General features: G+C 43.1%; 1 protein-coding gene across 1 annotated transcript; it reads right to left on the bottom strand.

Annotated features, from left to right (window-relative positions):
- Positions 1–2,252: 2,252 nt before the first annotated feature.
- Positions 2,253–18,644, bottom strand: Slc38a5 (solute carrier family 38 member 5). Its single transcript, XM_077106429.1, is given in 15 exon segments — positions 2,253–2,470; positions 3,080–3,183; positions 3,275–3,419; positions 4,255–4,386; positions 4,787–4,793; positions 4,996–5,067; positions 5,270–5,415; positions 5,513–5,571; positions 6,083–6,161; positions 8,669–8,751; positions 8,888–8,980; positions 9,803–9,876; positions 9,964–10,079; positions 18,435–18,510; positions 18,592–18,644. Coding segments are annotated over 15 exon segments (1,341 nt in total). The 3' UTR covers positions 2,253–2,368.
- Between the last annotated feature and the right edge of the window lie 1,568 nt (positions 18,645–20,212).

Here is a 20,212-nt window from a genome sequence, read left to right as displayed (position 1 = left end):
CTTCACTATTTTAAATGAGGCTAGATTCTGTTTAAATCACTTAATGTTAGTTTACATGGCTGCCCTTCAACCAAAGGCCTTTTTTTCTCCATTAAGAAGCTTTGTCTCAATCTGCCATGTACAAATACCTTTTTCTTCTTTCTTCCTTTCTCAAACTTTTAAAGTAAGTCTAGTTTCCTCAAAATCTTTTTAAATGGCATTTTACAACTTTTTACTTTACCACACAGAGATTATCTCATCTAGAAACATTTCTTTTTTTTAACCTTTATATTAAAATATATTTTCACATCTTGAATCTTTTTATATCTCTTTTTTAACCATTAACCCTTTTTATAAATTCACATTCTGAAATAACCCTTATAAAATTTCTGATTTAGACAAATTACTCCACTTTAATAAGATGAAATACTTTCATGTTTTTTATGGTACTATAATACTGTAATTGAAACCCAACTGAAACTTCTTATACTCTTTGTATATAAATTACACCTGATAGAATCTTAACTTTTAGTAACCTTGTTTTAGCAAAGACACAGACCGAAGCAATATTAAACCTTTTTTCCATTTATCAATTTATGAAAACACACATAATGTTTAAATATATTACCTTATGGAACTTAATAAGTAAAGAGTACTTGATTTCATATTTAGTGGTTGATATTTTAACACTCTAGCTTTGTAAATTAATCAGATGTCTGTAAAAACCAAGATCTTAGACAAGCGTAGTAAACAGAACTAACCATCTCTTTCTTGTTGAAGAAAAATCCTTCTACAGGATACCATGATGGTCCCATTGATATAGTTAATAACTCGTCTTTAAAAAGCCATGGGCTACATTTTTGTATTTTATCAACATATGTCTTAACTGTTCTTGGTCTTACTGGGGTGCCTCCTTCCACTAACAATTTCTGTTCCTTGGAGGCGAACAACTTCAAACTTTGAGTCAACCATTTTCCCGAGTTTGCCTGAGAAAGTTCTAGGAACAGGCAACTTGAAATAAAAACAAAATAAATCAAAAGAAGAACACATTGTTTTTTGAAATGGTCACCCATTCTCTCGCCTTCCCTCAGGGGCGAGCAATTTCACTTACCCCCAAGCTTCAGGCGTTCCGCATACGAGCCACCAGATGCCGCAGTCTGGCTGGGCACAAATCACGAGCCACTCACAGCTTTGTAGATTCAAACAGCAGCTCTTTATTCCCGAACTCACACCGGCCTTCTACAAACACGTTCTGGGGAAATCCACGTTCTCTGCCCAAATCCACACCTCCACTGGGCTTCTGTCTCCCAAATATACTGTCAGACCCTAAGAACTCAAGAGGAACTCAGGCAGCAGGATACGCCCTATTCTAAACGGGGAACACCCTAATCTCGTATTATGCTAAACCGGGAACACCCTAAACACGGATCCACCCTGGTCCTTGAGCAAGGTCACCTTACATGCAATGTCGCTGCAAAATGTCCTATTTCCACGAGTCCTTCCACTAAAGAAACATGGAGGTACGCTGGCAAGGAAATTGTCATACCTACTTGGCTGATGGCTCCCAGCACCTATCATTTAGAAATATGAAAAATGTTCTTAGCTATAAGGCTATATAAAAATAGGCTGCAAGGCCAGCCCAGTGGCACACATCTGTAATTCCAGTGACTTGGGAAACTGAAGCAGGAGGATCATAAGTTCCAAGGTCAGCCTCAACAACTTAGAGAGACCCTGTCTCAAAACATAAAATAAAAAGGCTAGGGGTATAATTGAGTTCAATCCCCTCTTGTGCTGGAACACCAACACCTTCCTAAACACCAGTCTGCTTGACTCAATGCTATATCCCAACCTGGAATGCAATAAGCTCTCTAGATGGTGAGTGAATGAGTGAATGAAATGATTAAATTGAGTATCAAGTCATTATTGCAGTAGAGGGGTGAATACTTCAGAATGGGCACAACACTATTCAGAGCCTCAGCTTACCCATCTGTATATAGGCAGGGTCCCCCAAGAAGTCTTAGAAAAATATCAAAAAGCTAAGGCAAGAATCATGATTCAATATCTTTATTCTTTCCCTTTTAGCCAGAGGGTAATCCTCACAAACAATTTCAACCAAGGGGAGGCAGAAAGAACTGAGCTAGGCAAGGACTACCCAAGGACCTAATTTCCCCTTCCTCCTCCCATGGACGGCCATGATCCAAGCTCTGCATGCCTAAGAAAGAGGGAAATGGAACATTCCTCAGCCTCTGCTGTCCCCTACCTTGGGTTGTCATATTAATGGGAACCAGTCACCTCCACATCTCAGGAAGGAAGGTCGCAAGACTGTGGCCCCAAATCCCTCCACACACACAGACATACACAGGGACCAAGCAGGGCAGGACAGGGCAGGTCAGTGTCTAGACACATGGCTCTGGCCTGTGGCCCAGTTGGCAAACATAAAACCCAGGCTGAGGAACATGAAGAAGACTCCCAGGATGCCAAAACACAGGGCCTGTAGGTTGAGAGGGAAGAAAATGGAGCTGGCTGGTACTCCCCACCCAAACTCCCTCTGAGACTGTTCCTCAAGCCCACCACCTTCCAGAGTGTCCACTCTTTTCCTTACCCTCCTCGATGTTCCCTCTCCTTCCTTAAATTCAGCCCCTTCCTGTGAATCCCCCTTCAACCTTCCCAGAACCCTTACACGAGTACTCTCCTCCATCCTTCTTCTTCAAACTGCTCCCACCTCTCTTCCCAATAGGGCTCCTTCCATCTATCTGGAGAATACTCCCTCTATGACAGCCTTTCCTTTGTTTTAAGTACCAGTAATAGAACCCAGGACCTAGAGCCTTGCACACATGCTAGGTAAGTGCTCCAACACTGAACTACACCTGAGCCTGCCAGTCCACTCCCTCTGTCTTCCCAGACCATTCCGATGGTTATGTCTGCTCTGCCCCTTCCAACAACAATCTCTTCTTCATTCTTCCATATCATCTACCCCTCTTCTAGAGATTCCTCTTCCCCCACCCCCTTCCTGAGAAAGTTCCTTCAATCCCTAGTCAACTTGGAGTGAGAATTCCCTCCTCAGAATGCCTCCTCTTCCAGTGCTCTCCTGGATGCTCACCTGGATCTTCCACCAGGAAAAGAGGGGCTCCACCTCAGAGGGTACAATACGGAGGTAGAAGATGCTGGAAAGGATGAAGATGAGGCTAGGGGCTGAGGTAGACCCTATAGGACACAAGGAGAGACAGAGTCAACCCAATTTTGGGTGCAAGGCCCATATAAGGTGGGGCAGGGGATTAAAGTTGGAGATACTAACCGATAACCCCAAAGATATCCCGGATGGTGGACACACAAATGACAAGGACATTGACCAACACCAGCAGGACCAGGGCTATAGCCACATGTCGTGGCCAGCTGAAGGCCTTGCTTGGGAAGAGTAGCTGCTGCAGGGCCCTACGGATCTGTAGCCAAGGAAAGACAAAACCGGGTTAAGGCCTCAAGTGCTGCTCCTCCTCTTTAACTTCAAGATCCCAGATTTCCCCTATGATTATCTATGGCTCCATCTTGTCTGACCACCCACCTGTCTCCACCTTCTGAATGAAATTCCTGCCTCTTCCCTGTGAAAACCCATGTCTCTCTTCCTTCTGCCTGATCATCCATCTGTGTTTCTACCACTGTCTCAAATCCTTGCCTCCTCTCTCTGCCCATCTCTGCCTTCTCATCTATCACCTGTCCTTCCACCCTGTCTGAAATCCCTACCTCTCTTCATCTGACTACCTCTACCACCCTCCTCTGTTGAATCATTCTCACCTTCCCATCTGAGAGCTTCATCCTTCCTACATCTCACCACTTCAGCCTCCATTGTTTTCCAGGCCATTCCATTTCTTCATTCTGACTGACCATTCCTACCTCCTTCTTCTGCCAAGCCATCCATTTGTGCCTCTTTCCTCCAACTGATTACCCATCCCTGTGACCCTCTCTGTCCTGCCATTCATGTCCCCTTTCTGTCTGACCATGTTCTTGCCTTTTCTGTCTGACAACTCTATCTTCCCTGTCTGACCATCTCTGCCTCCTCCATCTGTCCATTTGCTCCTATCTCCATCCTCCATCCAAACATCAATACCTATGCCCTTTAGCCATCCACTTCCCCCTTCCCCAGAACCCCAGAAACCCACCACATCTGTGGTGACAAAATCTAAACATGTAATGCACATGTGCCTTTAGAAAGGGATGGGTCCAAGTTTTCAAGAGGGAGAGATCTCAGAGGCTTCTGCCCCAGCTTTGGCCCTGGCCCACTGGCAGATCCCCCCAGCCCTGGGCCCAGTCACACTCACTGTAGAAGGTGAGGTATCCAAACGTTGCTGTGAGGCTATACGTGCAGAACATGGCCCCAATGGACACATTGGCCACAGCCTGCATCCTGTGCTCCTGTGCTGGGAAGGCCTAAGATATACAGGTCATGGAAATGTCATGCCCATACCTAGACAGGGCCAAGCCACCATCTTCAAGCCTTCTCCTTCCAGATCAGTGTACAGCTGGTACTGGGATGCCAACTCTGCTTCACCTGTGCAACTAGCCAAGCTTTCCCCTCTCTGGTCATCTATATCTCACCTCACATAACCATCTCTACCTCCTCCTTCCATCTGAGCACCCATGCAATCCCTCTGTGATCACCCATGCATCCTTCCACTACACCATCCATGCCTCTCCCTGTCTACCCATGCCTCCCTGTCCATCTGAACACCCCATCACCCCAACCTTATCCATGCAGACAACCATCCCTCCAAATCTGATCATCTGATCTCTGCTTCCAACTCTGTCCATTCACACTCATACTAGATGTTAAAATAGTGCACTAATTAAGATCTAATTAGTAAAGTCACCACCTTGAGTTCTCTGGGGCCTTGTAGCCACCCTAAAACCTTCCCTTGGCACAACCCAGCTACCATCAAGCTTTAGTCTTAGGTTAAGTCTGCTATGTCAGACATTATGACTACGGGCCCTGCTCCAGCTGGCCCATCACACATGCCCACTCACCGAGAGAGCTCCGTGTAGATTGGCAACACCTCAGGGTGGCAGACGAAGGCAAAAGCCATAATGGGCACCCATCTGGGGGTATGGTTCAAGTACATAGGATTAGAGCCCAAAAGGAATTAGAGGATTCCCCTCTCTCTGTACTCCTGGCCCCACCATTGTCCTCCGTATTGGACACATATCAGATCCTGAAACCCAATACCTAACCCATCCTGAGTAAGATGCAGTGTGGGACAGAACCACAGTCTTCATGTGGTGTGAGCTCCCACATGCCTACACACTCACCTGAGAGTCAACTATGAACATCTGAGCCTCACAGCTGCTGTTGAATCCCTGAGCAGGGATGCCTGGGGGGTCTTTACTCTCTATTGCTGTCTCATTGTGACTTATAGGACAGTCAATCTGGAACTTCTCATAAATGACCTAAGGGTGGGAAGTAGGGAAGTGAGGTCATGGAGAAGGCTATGTCCCAATGTGCCAAACCCTTTCCCCACTTTTCATGTTCTCCTCTCAGACTCACCGAAATGAGGAAAACCAGCATGCAGGTCAGAGAAAGACCACTGGTATATCCCAGATAACCTACATGGGGCAATATACAGAGCCTCAAAAATCAAGGACCCCCTTATAGCAAAACCCAAACCCCTACTCTGGCCTTTAAGGCTCTCTTACCTCAATACTTTGTATAAAAATTTTTCTTTTGTATTACTGGTATTGAACCCAAGAATGCTTCACCAATAAGCTACATCCCCGGCCCTTTTATTTATTTATTTATTTATTTTTATTTTATTTTATTTTATTTTTACTTTGAAACAAGTTCTTGCTAAATTGCCCGAGCTAGCTTTGAACTTGAGATCCTCCTGCTTCAGCATCTCAAATAACTGGAATTACAGGCATATGCCACTGTGCCCAGATCCTTTGTCTAAGTTTTCACTTCCACCTGGACTGGTCTCCCCTGCACAGCAAATTCCTATTAATCTGCTACATGCACAAATGTGTTAGTGTTCCACAGCCTTTGAAGATGGGGATTTTTCTAGTCTAGTTCCCACTCTCTAACCCTGCTACCCAATGAACAAACCAGGAAGCTTCTTACTTAAATGTTTCATGAGGGCCAGGGGCAGGATAATTAACACACTGACAATGATGATAAGGAGATTTCCATCCAGAACCAGCTCCTAGGGAGACAAGAAGACATAATGATTGGTTGCCAGCCAAAGAAAACTGTCAGGCTGACACTCATGGAAGACAGTCAAATGGACAGATTTCTGTCCCCCAGTCAGGAAAAATGAGTAGACATCTCAGCTGTGTGAAGTCATTCAAGTGATTCCAGTGACAAATTGCACAACAAGATTGACAGAAGTAGACTGATTATAAGATTGTCAGTTGAACACCATTGGGAGGATACAGTTAAAAGCACAAGCATAGCTAGACAAAAACTCACCATCAGAGTCCCAACTGGAAATAAAATCAGATGGTCAAGTACCCCAATCAGTTGGACTTGACGTGAAAATCAGTACAACACAATCTGTCAGACACAAAGACAGAGTGTGTTATGACCCTGGTATGTCTGGCAGGTGGAACAACAGTCTAATGGTTAGACAGGTAATGAAGCAGAGTAGGTGGAAATGTCAGAAATAAATATATATATGTTTAAAAGCTTAAGGTTTGTTGGATGCCTGATTTGGCCACAGAGCCAAAGAAAGAATGAAATAGGAGCTGGGGTTTTAGCTCAGTGATGGAGCACTTGCCTAGCATGTGGGAGGCATTGGGTTCGATTCTCAGCACCACAGTAAGAAAAAATGTATAAAAAAGAGTTGAAAAAAAAGAAAGACTGAAATAGAAACAGAATCAGGACAATTGACCATGCTGTTGAGACCAAGCTCAAAGCAAAATAGGGATCTCTGTATGTGTTACAGGAAGGTGTCCAGACGAGACAGCCAGTTAATACAAATGTGTATTCATTCAAAACAACTTTTTTTTCTTTTTTGCAGTATCAGGGATTGAATCCAAGGACTTGGCACAGGCTAGGCAAGCATTCTACCACTGAACCATTTTTTTTTTTTAAAGATAGAGTCTTGCTAAATTGCCCAGGCTGGCCTCGAATTTGGAATCCTTCTGCCTTAGTTTCCTAAGTAGTTGGGATTACAAGTGTGCCACCCCACTCAGCTAATGGAATTTATGTTGAGTGATTACTAAGTTCCAGGCACTTGCATGCTCTCTTCCTTTTTTTTTTATTTTATTTTTTATTACCACAGATTGAACCCAGGAGTGCTTAACCACTGAAGCACATCCCCAGGCCTTTTTATTTTTTTATTTTGAGACAGGGTCTTGAAAGTTGCTTAGGGCCTCGCTAAGTTGCTGAGGCTGGCTTTGAATTCACAATCCTGCCTCAGCCTCCTGAGCCACTGGGATTACAGGTATGTGCAACCTTGCCTGGCTTTACATGTTCCCTATATCATAAACACAGTTACACAGAAATAAACCATCCTAGTGTGTGAGAGGTAATTATAATAACTGTATACAGCATATAACTCAGCGGCAAAGTACATGCCTGAGTACATGCCAAAGTACAAACCTGAGTTTGATCTTAGCACTGCAAAAAAAATATTAAACATACCTAGTAATACTTGGATGTTCTCAGAGTCAAACCAACAATCTAATAGGACATACACAGATAATAAAAAACAAGCTCTAGGATGTAGCTCAGTGATAGAGTATTTCTCTGGCATGTGCAAGGCCCTGGGTTCTAGCCCCAGTATCACAAAAAAAAAAAAAAGAAAAAAACACCTAAGGCAGTGATATGTGCATATATGCAGCTGAAGCAAAAGCACCACAGTATACTGCACACACACACACACACACACACACACACATGCCTGGAATCCATTGTACACAACCAGACAGATTACACAAACAGGATAGATCCAGAATCAAACATGCAGTCAGAACAACAGCCAATCATGCATAGCTACGACCACAATACAGAGGACATACACAGTCATAATGGAGGATCACACATACACAACCAGAGAGAATTTTCTAGAACAATCATCACCAAATCAAACAGAGACAGATGGAGTTGATTGAACACACAGAGCAAGTTACCAACACAGTTGGTACCATAGTATATGACACAGGCATGCTCATTCACACATTCACACATACATCATTGGAGTAAGTGATCATATGTTTAGAGCTAGACAGAATCTAGCAGGTAATGGACCCAGAATCAAATTCACAGAATCAGCTGGACAGGAAAATTCAGAGTAGCCAAGTGTCAGATAATTATGGTTGGAATCACAGTTCACAGCTGTTATCTATCACAACCCTAGCCAGAGAGAGTCAGCCAATACAACAGTCATTGAACCCAACCCCCAGAGTCCACATCTGCTGGACACAGTCACACACATGGTCAGTATCAGCATATTCTGGATGTCCAGAATCAACTGCCAGTCAGAATCACAGTCATAAAATCAGTCCAAGGTCTTGAGGATTCCTGAAGTCAACAATAGTCACAAATACTGTTGTTGTTACAATTCACAGAGTGACTCAACTGGACTCCCCAACAGTCTCAGGATAGAACACCCAAGAGTCAGGTGGACACACAGAGTCAGTTAGACCAAACAGGCAGAGTTTAGGGCCTGTTTACTCACCCATCAAGTCAGAGGGCACTGTTCACTCACCCATAAAGATCCTCGTTCAAGAAGGTACGGATAACCAGGGGGAGTTCGGATTTGATGATAAACAGGTAACTGGACATGGCTGGTGCAGGTGGGGTAAAGTATAAATGGAAGGTTATCCTCATCCTCCTACCCCATCTTCCCCATCCCAGCCCCGGGAAGCCCACATCACCCCATCCTCTTCCCCCCAGCTGAGCCCCAAATCCTAGAATCCTCACCCCCAACATTGTGCAGACAGATGACAGCAGCCACCACTACCTTCCCGGCAGGCCCAAATGCCCTCTGTCCCAATTGCTCATAGGCTCGGATGCCTAGGAGGGCAGGAAAGAAGGAATTAGTTGTGAATTCAGGAGGCTTATCCAGGGGTGAGGAGTGGGAGGGTCCAGAGGGTCTAGAAGCTGGGGTTTGGGGGATTTGCCACTAACTAATGAAATTTGGAAGTGAGGGCTGGGGATGTGGCTCAAGCGGCAGTGCGCTTGCCTGGCATGTGCGCCGCGCTGGGATCGATCCTCAGCATCACATAAAAAATAAAATAAAGATGTTGTGTCCAACAAAAACTGAAAAATAAATATTAAAAAATTCTCTCTCAAAAAAAGAAAAAGAAAAAGAAATTTGAAAGTGAGGGTTAAGCAGATAGGCTTGAACTTGGTTGTTAAGTCAGATTTGGTACCTTGAAGTGAAGGTGAGACCAAGGTGAGAGAGAAGCCTGGGATCTGAGGCAGTGTGAGCAGGGGAACCATGGCTGGAGCTCTTCAGGCTATGAAGTAGCTTCAGGGTAAGAGGGGATATGGACTAAAGGATGGGGTTAGAGGTAAAGTATAGCAGTCTGGGGTTTGGAGAGGGTCTGATGGCCAGACTGAAAGGTACGAGCTGGGAATTTGGACTTGGAGATCTGCGAGCCCAGATAAAATTGAGGGCCAGACTTGACTGTGGAGTCTCACTCAGGGTTGCATGTTGGGCCTAGGATCTGGGATTAGGGTTGGTATGTCCAGAGTATAAGGTTCGGGTTGATGTCGGGGATGTAAGTTCAAGGAACTGAGTGTGGATCTGGGGTCCAAGGCCTGGGTTGAGCTCTGTAAGGGTGTCTAGAGTCTGGGATCCAAAGGAAAGGGGACCCAGTCTCTGCATCTCACCTACAACACTGGCACAGGTCAGCAGGAGGTAGATGGAATATGAAGACAGAAATGCAATGCACAGCAACAGGACCCTGTGGCAGAAGGAGCAGTTCAGATTTGGCGCCAAGCCTCCCACTTGCCCACCACACCCCTGGTCCCCCAAGCCACTGAGGACTTACAGAAAGAAGATAATTCCTGTGTGTGCCATGGCATAAGCCAGCCCCAGGATGCCGCTGCCCATGATGGCATTGCTGAGATTGAACACTAACATCCCAAATGATGTCTTCCCCTCGAACTGCAGGCAAGGGACAAAGTCCAGGCACATATGTGGAGAGGGATGAGGTAAGGAGACTACTAGAAAGACTGGCTTAGGGTTAGGGTAACTGGGAAAAGGAAGACCAGGGAGGGATATGGGAAGAGTGAGGAGGCTGAAAGGGGAAAAAGCTGGGAAGAGGAAAACTAGGGTAAACTGGAGGAACAGAGCTGGCAAAGGTAGTATCTGGGGATAGAATCATCTGGAACTGAGGAGCACTGGAGGAGGTGAATAAGAATAGTCAATGGTCAGCAATCAGAAGTGATCAGCCCCAAATGAGTTCTTGTTCAAATGCTGAAACCAGCCAGGCATGGTGGCACATGCTTGTAATCTCAGGGACTCTGGAGACTTGAGTCAGGAGGATAGCAAATTCAAAGCCAACCTCAGGGGGCTGGGGATGTGGCTCAAGCGGTAGTGCGCTCGCCTGGCATGCTTGCGGCCCGGGTTCGATCCTCAGCACCACATACAAAGATGTTATGTCCGCCAATAACAAAAAATAAATATTAAAAATTCTCTCTCTCTCTCTCTCTCTCTCTCTCTCTTAAAAAAAAAAGATCCATATATTAAAAAAAAAAAGCCAACCTCAGCAACTAATCAAGGCCCTAAGCAACTTAGCAAGACCCTTGTCTCAAAATTAAAAAAATAAATAAATAAAAAAGGACTGGGGATGTATCTCAGTTGTTGAGTGCCCCTGGGTTCAATCCCACATAAAAAAAAAAAAAAAAAAAAACAGAAACCACATCAGGAGGCTACCCAGTAGAAATATTAATGGCATGGCACCATCAAGGCCTATTTCAAATGTAAAAGACCATGAAGCTTACCTATGGCAACACCCCCAAGCCAGCTCCTTTGTCCCAAAGGGTAAGACTCAGGCTAAAGGACACAGCCAGTTCTTTTTCAATACCTGTTTAACATAGGTTTTCTTCCATGCTCTACTCAGAACCATATAAGCCCTAAAGCTAACAACCAAAATGGGTTTTTCTGCTATCTGGCCCTAAACATATGGTGGGAGTTATCTCTCTTCTCACTTAAATAAACCCTATACCGTTTTTATTCATGCCTTCCATTTTTGTCTGTGGATTTTATTATTCAAATTTGTGAGACAAGAACCCAGACAGAAATTGGCAAAGCAGAGAATCTAGTCTCATCTCAAAACTCCAGTCTCATCTTGGGGGCCCATATGGGGATCTTCAGAAGAGTGAATGAAATGTACTAATGCTCTATCACTTTGCTTTTATTTCAGAAGCCCTGTACTCCATTTTTTACATTCTGTCTATCAAAATGACCAGAATCCTGTCAACCAATTTAAAGCAGATAGCACAGCTGCCAGACTCAACACAGGGGAAAAGCTTTGCTGGAGTGAGACTTGTTCATCCCTCTCTGCTTTTGGTGGGGAGAATATTGGTCTGATCTTGATTTAGTTTCCTTTCATGGCAATCCATTTGATCAAGAAACTAAGGTCTCTTAGAAGCACCCTAGGTCTCTGGCTGGGGTTACTCCCAGGTGTGAATACAGGATCTCCAAAGATAGCCAAAAGCCAATTGATCACACATGGAACCTCCATCTCCACTTTAATCTCCATTCATGGCCTCTCACCTGATGGTAAAGGGAAGGCCTCACTCAGATAGCTCCTTGGATTTAAGGCTGAGATAATTCCTCAATGTGATCATGGACAGAGAGAGCCCTGCCTGTCAGTCTACCAGTGCCCAAGTGAGTTGCCCTTTTGTCTTACTCTATCTGCCTTGCAATAACCTGGCCCAGGAAAAGGAAGCTCAATCTCAGAAGCTGTCCCACTGATCCTGGATTTTGCCAGTTATACTTAATCATATTATAGGGAAAGATGATCTTATTCTCTTAGGAAGAATAAGAATAGTGGGTCCCTACGTTTCTAACCCTGCCAGTTTTTCTAGGGAAAAAAAAAACATGGCTCTCATCATTTTTAAGTGCTCTAAGACACTTTTGTCCCTTTCCCCCCATCTACTAGGTTAAGAATCTCAAATCTTAGGTCTATTACAGTGAGGACATCATCTCTGGCTGTAAAAATTAGATTCCTTTTTACAACAACTAGGACAGAAATTTTGTGACCCTAATTATAAATACAATAGCAAATACAAAAATCAGGAAAGACTTTAAAACTTGTCCAAGTGGGGCTGGAACTATAGCTCAGTGGCACAGCACTTACCTAGCATGTGTGAGGCACTGGGTTGGATCCTTACCATCACATAAAAAGAAACAAATAAAATAAAGGAATGCTGCCCATCTACAACTACAAAACTTTTCCAAAAAAATTAAATGTTTTAAAAATCTTGTCTAAGGTACATGGCCCTCAGGGGCATGTCTGTCTCTTAGTACAACAGTTTAGAAAGCTATTGGCCTGTCTCCTCTGTGATGCTCAACCTTGTCAACAGTGCTTCCATACATAGGGGTAGGTTTCTCCTTTCAAGAGGGAAAGGACACAATTGGATTGGGGTCCTGTGTTGGTAATAAGTGACTAAATCCAACCTGCCCAAATCCTAATAAGGCCACAATATGTGGTCACTAAGGTTTTGAAGATGATGGAAGATAAAAGAAAATGAGTGAGGGAATTTGGAGATGTGTAGGTAAGGGGCAACTAATACAGCCAACTCAAAAGTCCTAATCAGGCCTCAAGAGGTTCTTTCCAACAGCTTTGAGGTCCACAGATCAAGGGACACCTTGATCTGGTTCAGTGGAGGGATGGCAAGGGATGCTTTCTTCCCCCTTTTCATCTGGATGGATAACACTCCATCTGGCACAAGCACTCATACACTAAATTCCTTTGACCCTTAAACCCCAGGGGAAAATATTTTCTGTACTCAGCCTGGCCCAAATACTACTTGGAGGACAGGGAGAGACATCTCTTAAGGGAAATATAAACTATAACTCTATCTTACAGCTAGACTTGCATGTGCAATTGCCCAAACCAGTTTAAGACCAGAAAAAAAGTGTCACTTTTAAATCCAAACCTGAGGCACTTTTTCGTACTCTGGAATTCTACTCTCTAAGTTACAAAAAGGAAGAAACAAAGGGGAAAGACAGCTTAAAAGGCCAGCTGTTCCAGGTCCCAGGTTTTCTGTTGACACTTAAGAGGCTTACATTCTACTTTGGAGACAATATGCAGCAGGGACCCACCTCCAGGAAATTGAAAGGACAAGCCCAGAAATATCAGGAGCCACCCTAATTATCATGGGATTTTTTCAATCTGTGGGATTGGCACAGGGAAAGAAAATGGGGAAAATCCCATATGTACAAATTTTCTTCTTAAATAATCCTTTCCTGCTGGGTGTGGTGGTGCACGCCTGTAATCCCATAGGCTCAGGAGGCTGAGGCAGGAGGATCTCAAGTTCAAAGGTAGCCTCAGCAAAAGTGAGGCCCTAAGCAACTCAGTGAGACCCTGGCTCTAAATAAAATACAAAATAGGGCTGGGATGGGGCTCAGTGGCCAAGTGCCCCTGAGTTCAATTCCAGGTACTACACACACACACAAAATAAAAATCTTTTCCTGAGGATTTCATGGGATCCCACATTCTTTCAATACCTGGGCTAACTCTAATTAGATCCAAAAGTGCATTCTGGTCTGATAGATATTCTGCATGCTCCTTTACTATAGTAATTATGGCTATACCTTTTTTTTACTTTTAGAACTTCTTATTTTTCTTACCTCATGGTTTTTGTGGTGAGTTCACATTTGATCCTGTGTGCCTGAATTAATATATTTATTCCAATCAATCTTATTTTATTCTAATTAGAGATATTGTCATACCTTTTTTCCCCTGCTGTCTTTTAGTCAAAGGCCAATTTTTCAAGTGTTAATCTCAAATACATAAGAAAAGTCTCATTTACAAAGGCCTAATGAGAGGATTAAACAATGGTGCTGATGGGAATAAATTTGATACCCACAAAGGACAAGTGGCCACATGAACCTTTGATTTCAGTGTTCACCACAGCTTCCAGACTCCACACCTAACATTTCCAAATGTATAGTCCTGACCTATATTTTAATCATAATGTAAAAGTCTGTGATATTAAACCTAATAGACTATAGTAAACATCTGAAACTGTTGTCTCCTACCTGGGGAGATCTATTAGGTGCTAAAAAGCTATAAGATCTGTGTTTCCTATTTATTTTATGTATGTATGCACACCTGTGTGTTGTGTCATAATGTCTATATATGTGCTTGTGTCCATATATCATGTACATGGTATCAAGATTGACTTATAGAAAAATGAATACTCATAAGTTTAATTAACAGATCCAAATGACTTTTCAGTTCAAGAAACATAAATAAACCTTTAACAAAAGGGGTTCATTTAAATTGATAAGAGTAAATATGTCTTTTTTTTTTCAGTGCTGGGGATTGAACCCACGATCTTGTGCATACAAGGCAAACACTCTACCAACTGAGCTACATCCACAGCCCCATATGCTTTTTAAATTACTAACTTACATGTTTTTCCAGGTGACCAAATACCAAAGCATTAGTTTCCATAAAATGTTTATAGTGTAATGTCCACTGCTTTTAAGCACTTTTCTTTGACCGGAATTACTGACAAAGTGTTAAATAGATTTGTCTGATACCCTGGTTTTCATGGTAATCTAAAGCTAACAGTTAAGATTAGGTAAATCAGGCCAGGCGCCATGGCACATGCCTGTAATCCCAACAGCTCTGAGGCTGATTCAGGAGGATCCTGAGTTCAAAGCCAGCCTCAGGAAAAGTGAGGCACTAAGCAACTCAGTCTCTAAATAAAATATACAAAATAGGGCTGGGGATGTGGCTCAGTGATTGAGTGCCCCTGAGTTCAATCCCCAGTAACCCCCCCCCCAAAAAAAAGAATAAATAAATTAGATTTAACATAAATGGAATTAATCTTCATGCATGTTTGTTAAGACAACTGATTAGGAGCTGGGGTTGTAGCTCAGTGGTAGAGTGCTTGCCTAGCATGTGTGAGGCACTGGGTTTAATACTCAGCACCATATATAAACAAATAAATAAATAAAGGACCATCAATAACTAATAAAAACTTTAAAAAGACATCTGATTAATTTGCAAAGTTAAATACTAAAACAGCAACTGCTAATTATAAATTTACTTATTTTGGCTTCTCAATTCTATAAGAGAGTATATTTGTGTCTATTAAATGAGTTAAAATTCTAACAGGTATAATTCTATATACAAAAAATATAAAAAGCTTCAGCAGTGTTTTAAGTATTGTACAAAGCATATATTTCATCTTATAAAAAAACTAATTTCATTTAAATTAAGAAATTTCATAAAGATTGTTTCAGGATATAAATTTAAGAAAGATAAGAAACTCATAAATATGACAATATATTTTATTTATCCTATAGGGTAAACAAATTGCAGAATGTCTAAGTTGTAGAGGGCTTATAGAAAGTGAATCTGAAAAAGTTTGTGTTGACTATAAATGACACAAAGTTAAGGGTTTATCTGAGATCAATTTTTTTTTTTTTTTGGTACTCAGGATTGAACTCAGGGGCACTTGACCACTGAGCCACATCCCCAGCCCTATTTGTATTTTATTTAGAGACAAGGTCTCACCGAGTTGCTTAGAGCCTCACCATTGCTGAGGATGGCTTTGAACTCTCAAGCATGCCCCATCACACCAAGTTGAAAGTCAAATTTTAATGTACTGATAATAGAACAAAGTTTAATTCTCTAGGTTTCACAATAGGGTTTCTTAAAACATTGACATGCTTATCTATTAAGTTAATTTATTGTGTCTGTTAAGTTTTGTTACTTAGAGAAATAAAATCTTGTAAGGTTTGTACCTATTTTAAAACATTCTAAATGATAGCTCCACAACTGGTTGAAGAAACAACTGTTATGCATTTATACATCATATATGTCTATTTATGAACACTAACACTGTTTCTTTTGTTAATTTCATTTCTTTTTGTATTTTTCTTGTAAAACTGTGTAACTCTTACCTGTTGTTTCTAATGCAACAACCTGAATTAAGACAATAAACCATCACGTACAGGACAGATAAAGTATAATGCTAATTTCTAGTACAGATACTAACTCTAATTAAACAAGGATAACTGTACAACTATAAATATTAAAGTTGAAACCCAGGACTCCTACTTTAAGACTGGTGAAACTTGACTGTTAGATGTTTAAAACCAAAACCTGGAGACCAAAGTCAGGCAAGTTAAAGGGCAAAAAAAAAAAAAAAAAAAAAAAAATAGACAATAATTTGGCCTTACCTTCTTTGGTCATCAAAACCAAGAAACAATGGGACTTCTTTAAGAGCTTTGCAACCCTGAGTCCCATGACCACCCAATAAGGGTAATCAAAGGGACCCTAGGGAACAGGAAGCCAACAAGTGTACATTCTGCAAAGAGGAGGGTCATTGGAAAGGTATATGTCCCTATGCTTCCAAAGGAAGCCACATGTGGTCTGCAAGACCCTAACCCATCCTGGTAAATGGCATGACTGTTAGAGGAAAACTAAAGAAGCCAGGAGGCTTCTCACAAATTCCCAAGTGTGATCCTGACAAATCTCAGCTGACTCTCAAAAGTAGTCAGGAACAAGATCAATATTAATCAACTTGGTCTTAAATATCTGGCAGGAGAGTATAACATGGACATTTAAAAGGAGAGACTTATTTTGTGGATGTATAACTTGAGATGTACATGTGTCAAAAAGCAAATAAAACTGGGAGGTTACACAGTTAAAGACAACCTCTCTATCAAACAGAGGTAACACTAATGAAAAAGCTGTTTTACAAAAATCAGCTACAGCTTGAGGATGGATAACACACTATGCAAACTAAATGTACACATTTCTAACAACTTTGCTAATGTTTCCAGAGCCCCCAAAAGCCCCCAATCACAAATTAGTGGCATGTTAGAACACATCCTAAGATTTAATAAGTCACTGTCTTAATAATTTTCAGGGCCTAGTTAATAATACTGATTATTTTCTGTAAAACAATTAGCACAAAAGTAATGTTTTGATGCCTTTTTTATTTACTTAATTTTGGTACCAGGGACTGAACCCATGGGCACTTGACCACTGAGCCACATCCCCAGCCCTTTTTATATTTTATTTAGAGACAGGGTCTCACTGAGTTGCTTAGCACCTCACTTTTGCTGAGGCTGACTTTGAACTCGCAATCCTCCTATCTCAGCCTTCTAAGCCACTAGGTTTACAGGCATGTGCCACAGCATCCAGTGCTGTCTTGTTTTTTGTCTTAACATGACACGTGCTCTATGAATCCTTTCTCTAGTTAACCTGCCAACCACCACCATGGACCTCTAAACTGCCCTTATGTGTGAGATGCCCAAGCTCCAAATGGTCTTCCATGTGGAATCCAAAACCAAATTCTCCTTCTACTCCTGGAAGCCCTCAGACATATCTCTGTAGAAGAAGCCTGACAGCTGTCCCATTTCAATGCCCCTTTTCAACCTGAAACATCCAGAGCTGTCATCAGTCATTGCCCCATCACATATTTTTCCTGTAACAGTACTTAGAGTGACTTCTTCAGAGAAGGGAATAAATAGAAATAGTCAGTGGTCAGCAATCAGAAGTGATGGGCCCCAATTGAGGTCTTGCTCAAATGCAGAAATCACACCTGGAGGCTACTTGTTAGATATATTAATGGCACCATCAAGGTTTATTCAAAGGTAAAAGACCATGAAGCTCACATGTGCAAACACTCCCAATCCAGCTCCTTTGTCCCAGAAGCCAGAAAATGGGATGAGGGGATGAACCCAGATGGGAGTTACAGGAGAGTGAAACTCAGGCTAAAGGACATAACCAATCCTTTTTCAATGCCTGTTTAACATAGACTTTTGTTCCATACTCTACCCAGAACCATGTAAGCCTCTAAGCTAGCACACTAAAATGGGGTTTTCCTGCTATCTGGCCCCATCCAAATGGCAGGAGTTATATCACTTCTCACTTAAATAAACACAATATCGTTTACTCTTCCCTTCCATTATTGCCCATGAATTTTATTCTTCAAATTTGTGAGAAAAGAACCCAGAAGGAAATTGGCAAAGGAATCTAGTCTCATCTCAAAACTCCGATTTCAGTGGATCACAAAGCAATAATGGAGGAAAGGAGGAGGGCAGTCACTAGGCAGAGGGAACACCCAGTTGAGAGAAGCGAGGCAAGGAAGGGAGCTAGATAGTACCTGCGGAAGGGGAGTGTCTGGAGAGGGAGTGATTTTGGAGTAAATAGATGGGGTGCAGAGACAATTAGGCAGGGGAACAGCTGGGAGGGAGGAGGAGCTGGGGAGGAGAAGCAGTAGGGAAGGAGCAACCAGGACAGATCAAGGTAGACTCACTTACATCCAAGAACTGAGCTGGTTTCCTTCCAGAAGCAGGACCATGGCTGGACAGGAAGCCCTCCCGTTCCTGCCTGTAGCTGGAAAGGACAGGGAAATAAGGGCTGATAAGAAAGTGACCCTCACCCCCAGACTCTGTCTCCTTGGACTCCCTGACTTACCCTACAGCACCTGCAGGGAGGGCTCTATGCATCTTTGGATCCTGCATTTCCATCCTGTGGGCAAAAAATAGGGTGGGAGGGTCAGAGATGGAGCAGAGGGGCTACAAAGTGAGGAAAGCTAGATGAAGGGAGATGAGGGGGTTTTCACTCAGAGACAGAAAATGAAGACAGAGAGTCAGACAAGGCAAGGCAAACAGGTACAGAGAAGGATAAGAGGGACAGGGGACTAATTGGAGAGATTTGGAGACAAGAGTAAGAGAATAAAAAAAAAGGAAAAATACCAACAGTAGCTCAGACATACGGAAAAAAGAAGGCAGCCAGAGACAGAGTGAAACAGACAAAAATACAGAGGCAAAAACCAACCCCAGGGCAGATACAAAGACCATTTGGAGCTGGAACAGCCTCTCCTCCCAGACCCCAGACTCACTCTCTTGCCATCCGTCTCTTTTCTTCCCCAGTCCCCACATTCCCCCTCCCTCCAGCCTCACCGGGAGGTCAGCCAGCTCACTCCCAGCAGGGATACTTGTCGCCTGACTGCCCCACCCCTCTGAACACAGCCCCACCCCGCTCTTCCCTGCTTGGGCCCCTGAGCTTAAAGCTGCTGCTACCTGTTGAAGAGACTGGGGATAGGAAGCAGGCTCAGAGATCCCAGCTCCAGTCTTAACAAACTGCTTTCACCTACAATTCTGAATATCCTCACAAGAGGCAGAAGACAACCGAGTGCCCCTCTTTCAGGGATAGAAGTGACCCAGTGGAGCCAGGGAGTAGCTAGGTGGTAGAACATTTGCCTAGAATGCAGGACGCTCTGGGTTCCATCCCTAGCACCAAGGGGTGAAAAAAAGAAAAGAAAGGACCAACAAACAAAAGAAAGAAAAATTGACAAAAGGAGTCCCATTTAATCCCCTGGTAGAGCCTAAAGGTATTTTCTAGGACTCCATCAAGTCTTAAAACCTACTTCCTGGCAGAAGTAGATTTGGAGACACTTTCAGACTCAGACCCTTCCTGGGTTTCCGATACCTCCAGAACCTGACCTGAGGATGAGCTTGGCTACTTCCCCTCGTGAAGAGAGCAGTCTCTGTATAAATGTCCCCTTCTCAGGGCCTAATGTGTTTCCTAGTGTAGCACAGAGTTGAGTTCTTTGTCTTGCAGATTCAAAGACTGAAATCCACGGACACAAAGGTGAGAACAAAGTAATAGGATTTATTAGAGTAATAGAAAATAGAAAGCAAGCAGAGCTCTCAAAGGAGAGTGTTAGGTCGACAGGCTTCCCTTCCCCCTCCCTTTTCATGGGGGCTGTGGGCGGGGACTTTCCATCTGGCTGAGGAGACTCAAAATGGCCAATCAGAAGCTGACATGGCAATGGACCCCAACCACCATGGCTTCCCACCCGTGGAAGCACCCTGTCAACTCAATCAGCCCTGACCAACTTGCAACAGACATAATCCCCCTAAACTCAGCCAACCTGCTGTCTGTAGCTGCAATTTAGATGGTCTAGTCCCTTCTACCTCCAGCTTCTCTTATTAGCATTGTTCTTGCCTTTCCCACCTGCAACTTCCCAGGCCCTTGCCCTTTCATGGACTAGTGAACCTCTCCTGGGAGCACCCCCCAATAACCCCCCAAT

The sequence above is a fragment of the Callospermophilus lateralis genome, chromosome X, assembly GCF_048772815.1.
Source record: "Callospermophilus lateralis isolate mCalLat2 chromosome X, mCalLat2.hap1, whole genome shotgun sequence".
Classification (NCBI taxonomy): Eukaryota; Metazoa; Chordata; class Mammalia; order Rodentia; family Sciuridae; genus Callospermophilus; species Callospermophilus lateralis.
The sequence above is the reverse complement of the archived record's forward strand: the minus strand, read 5'-3'. Positions and strand labels throughout refer to the sequence as shown.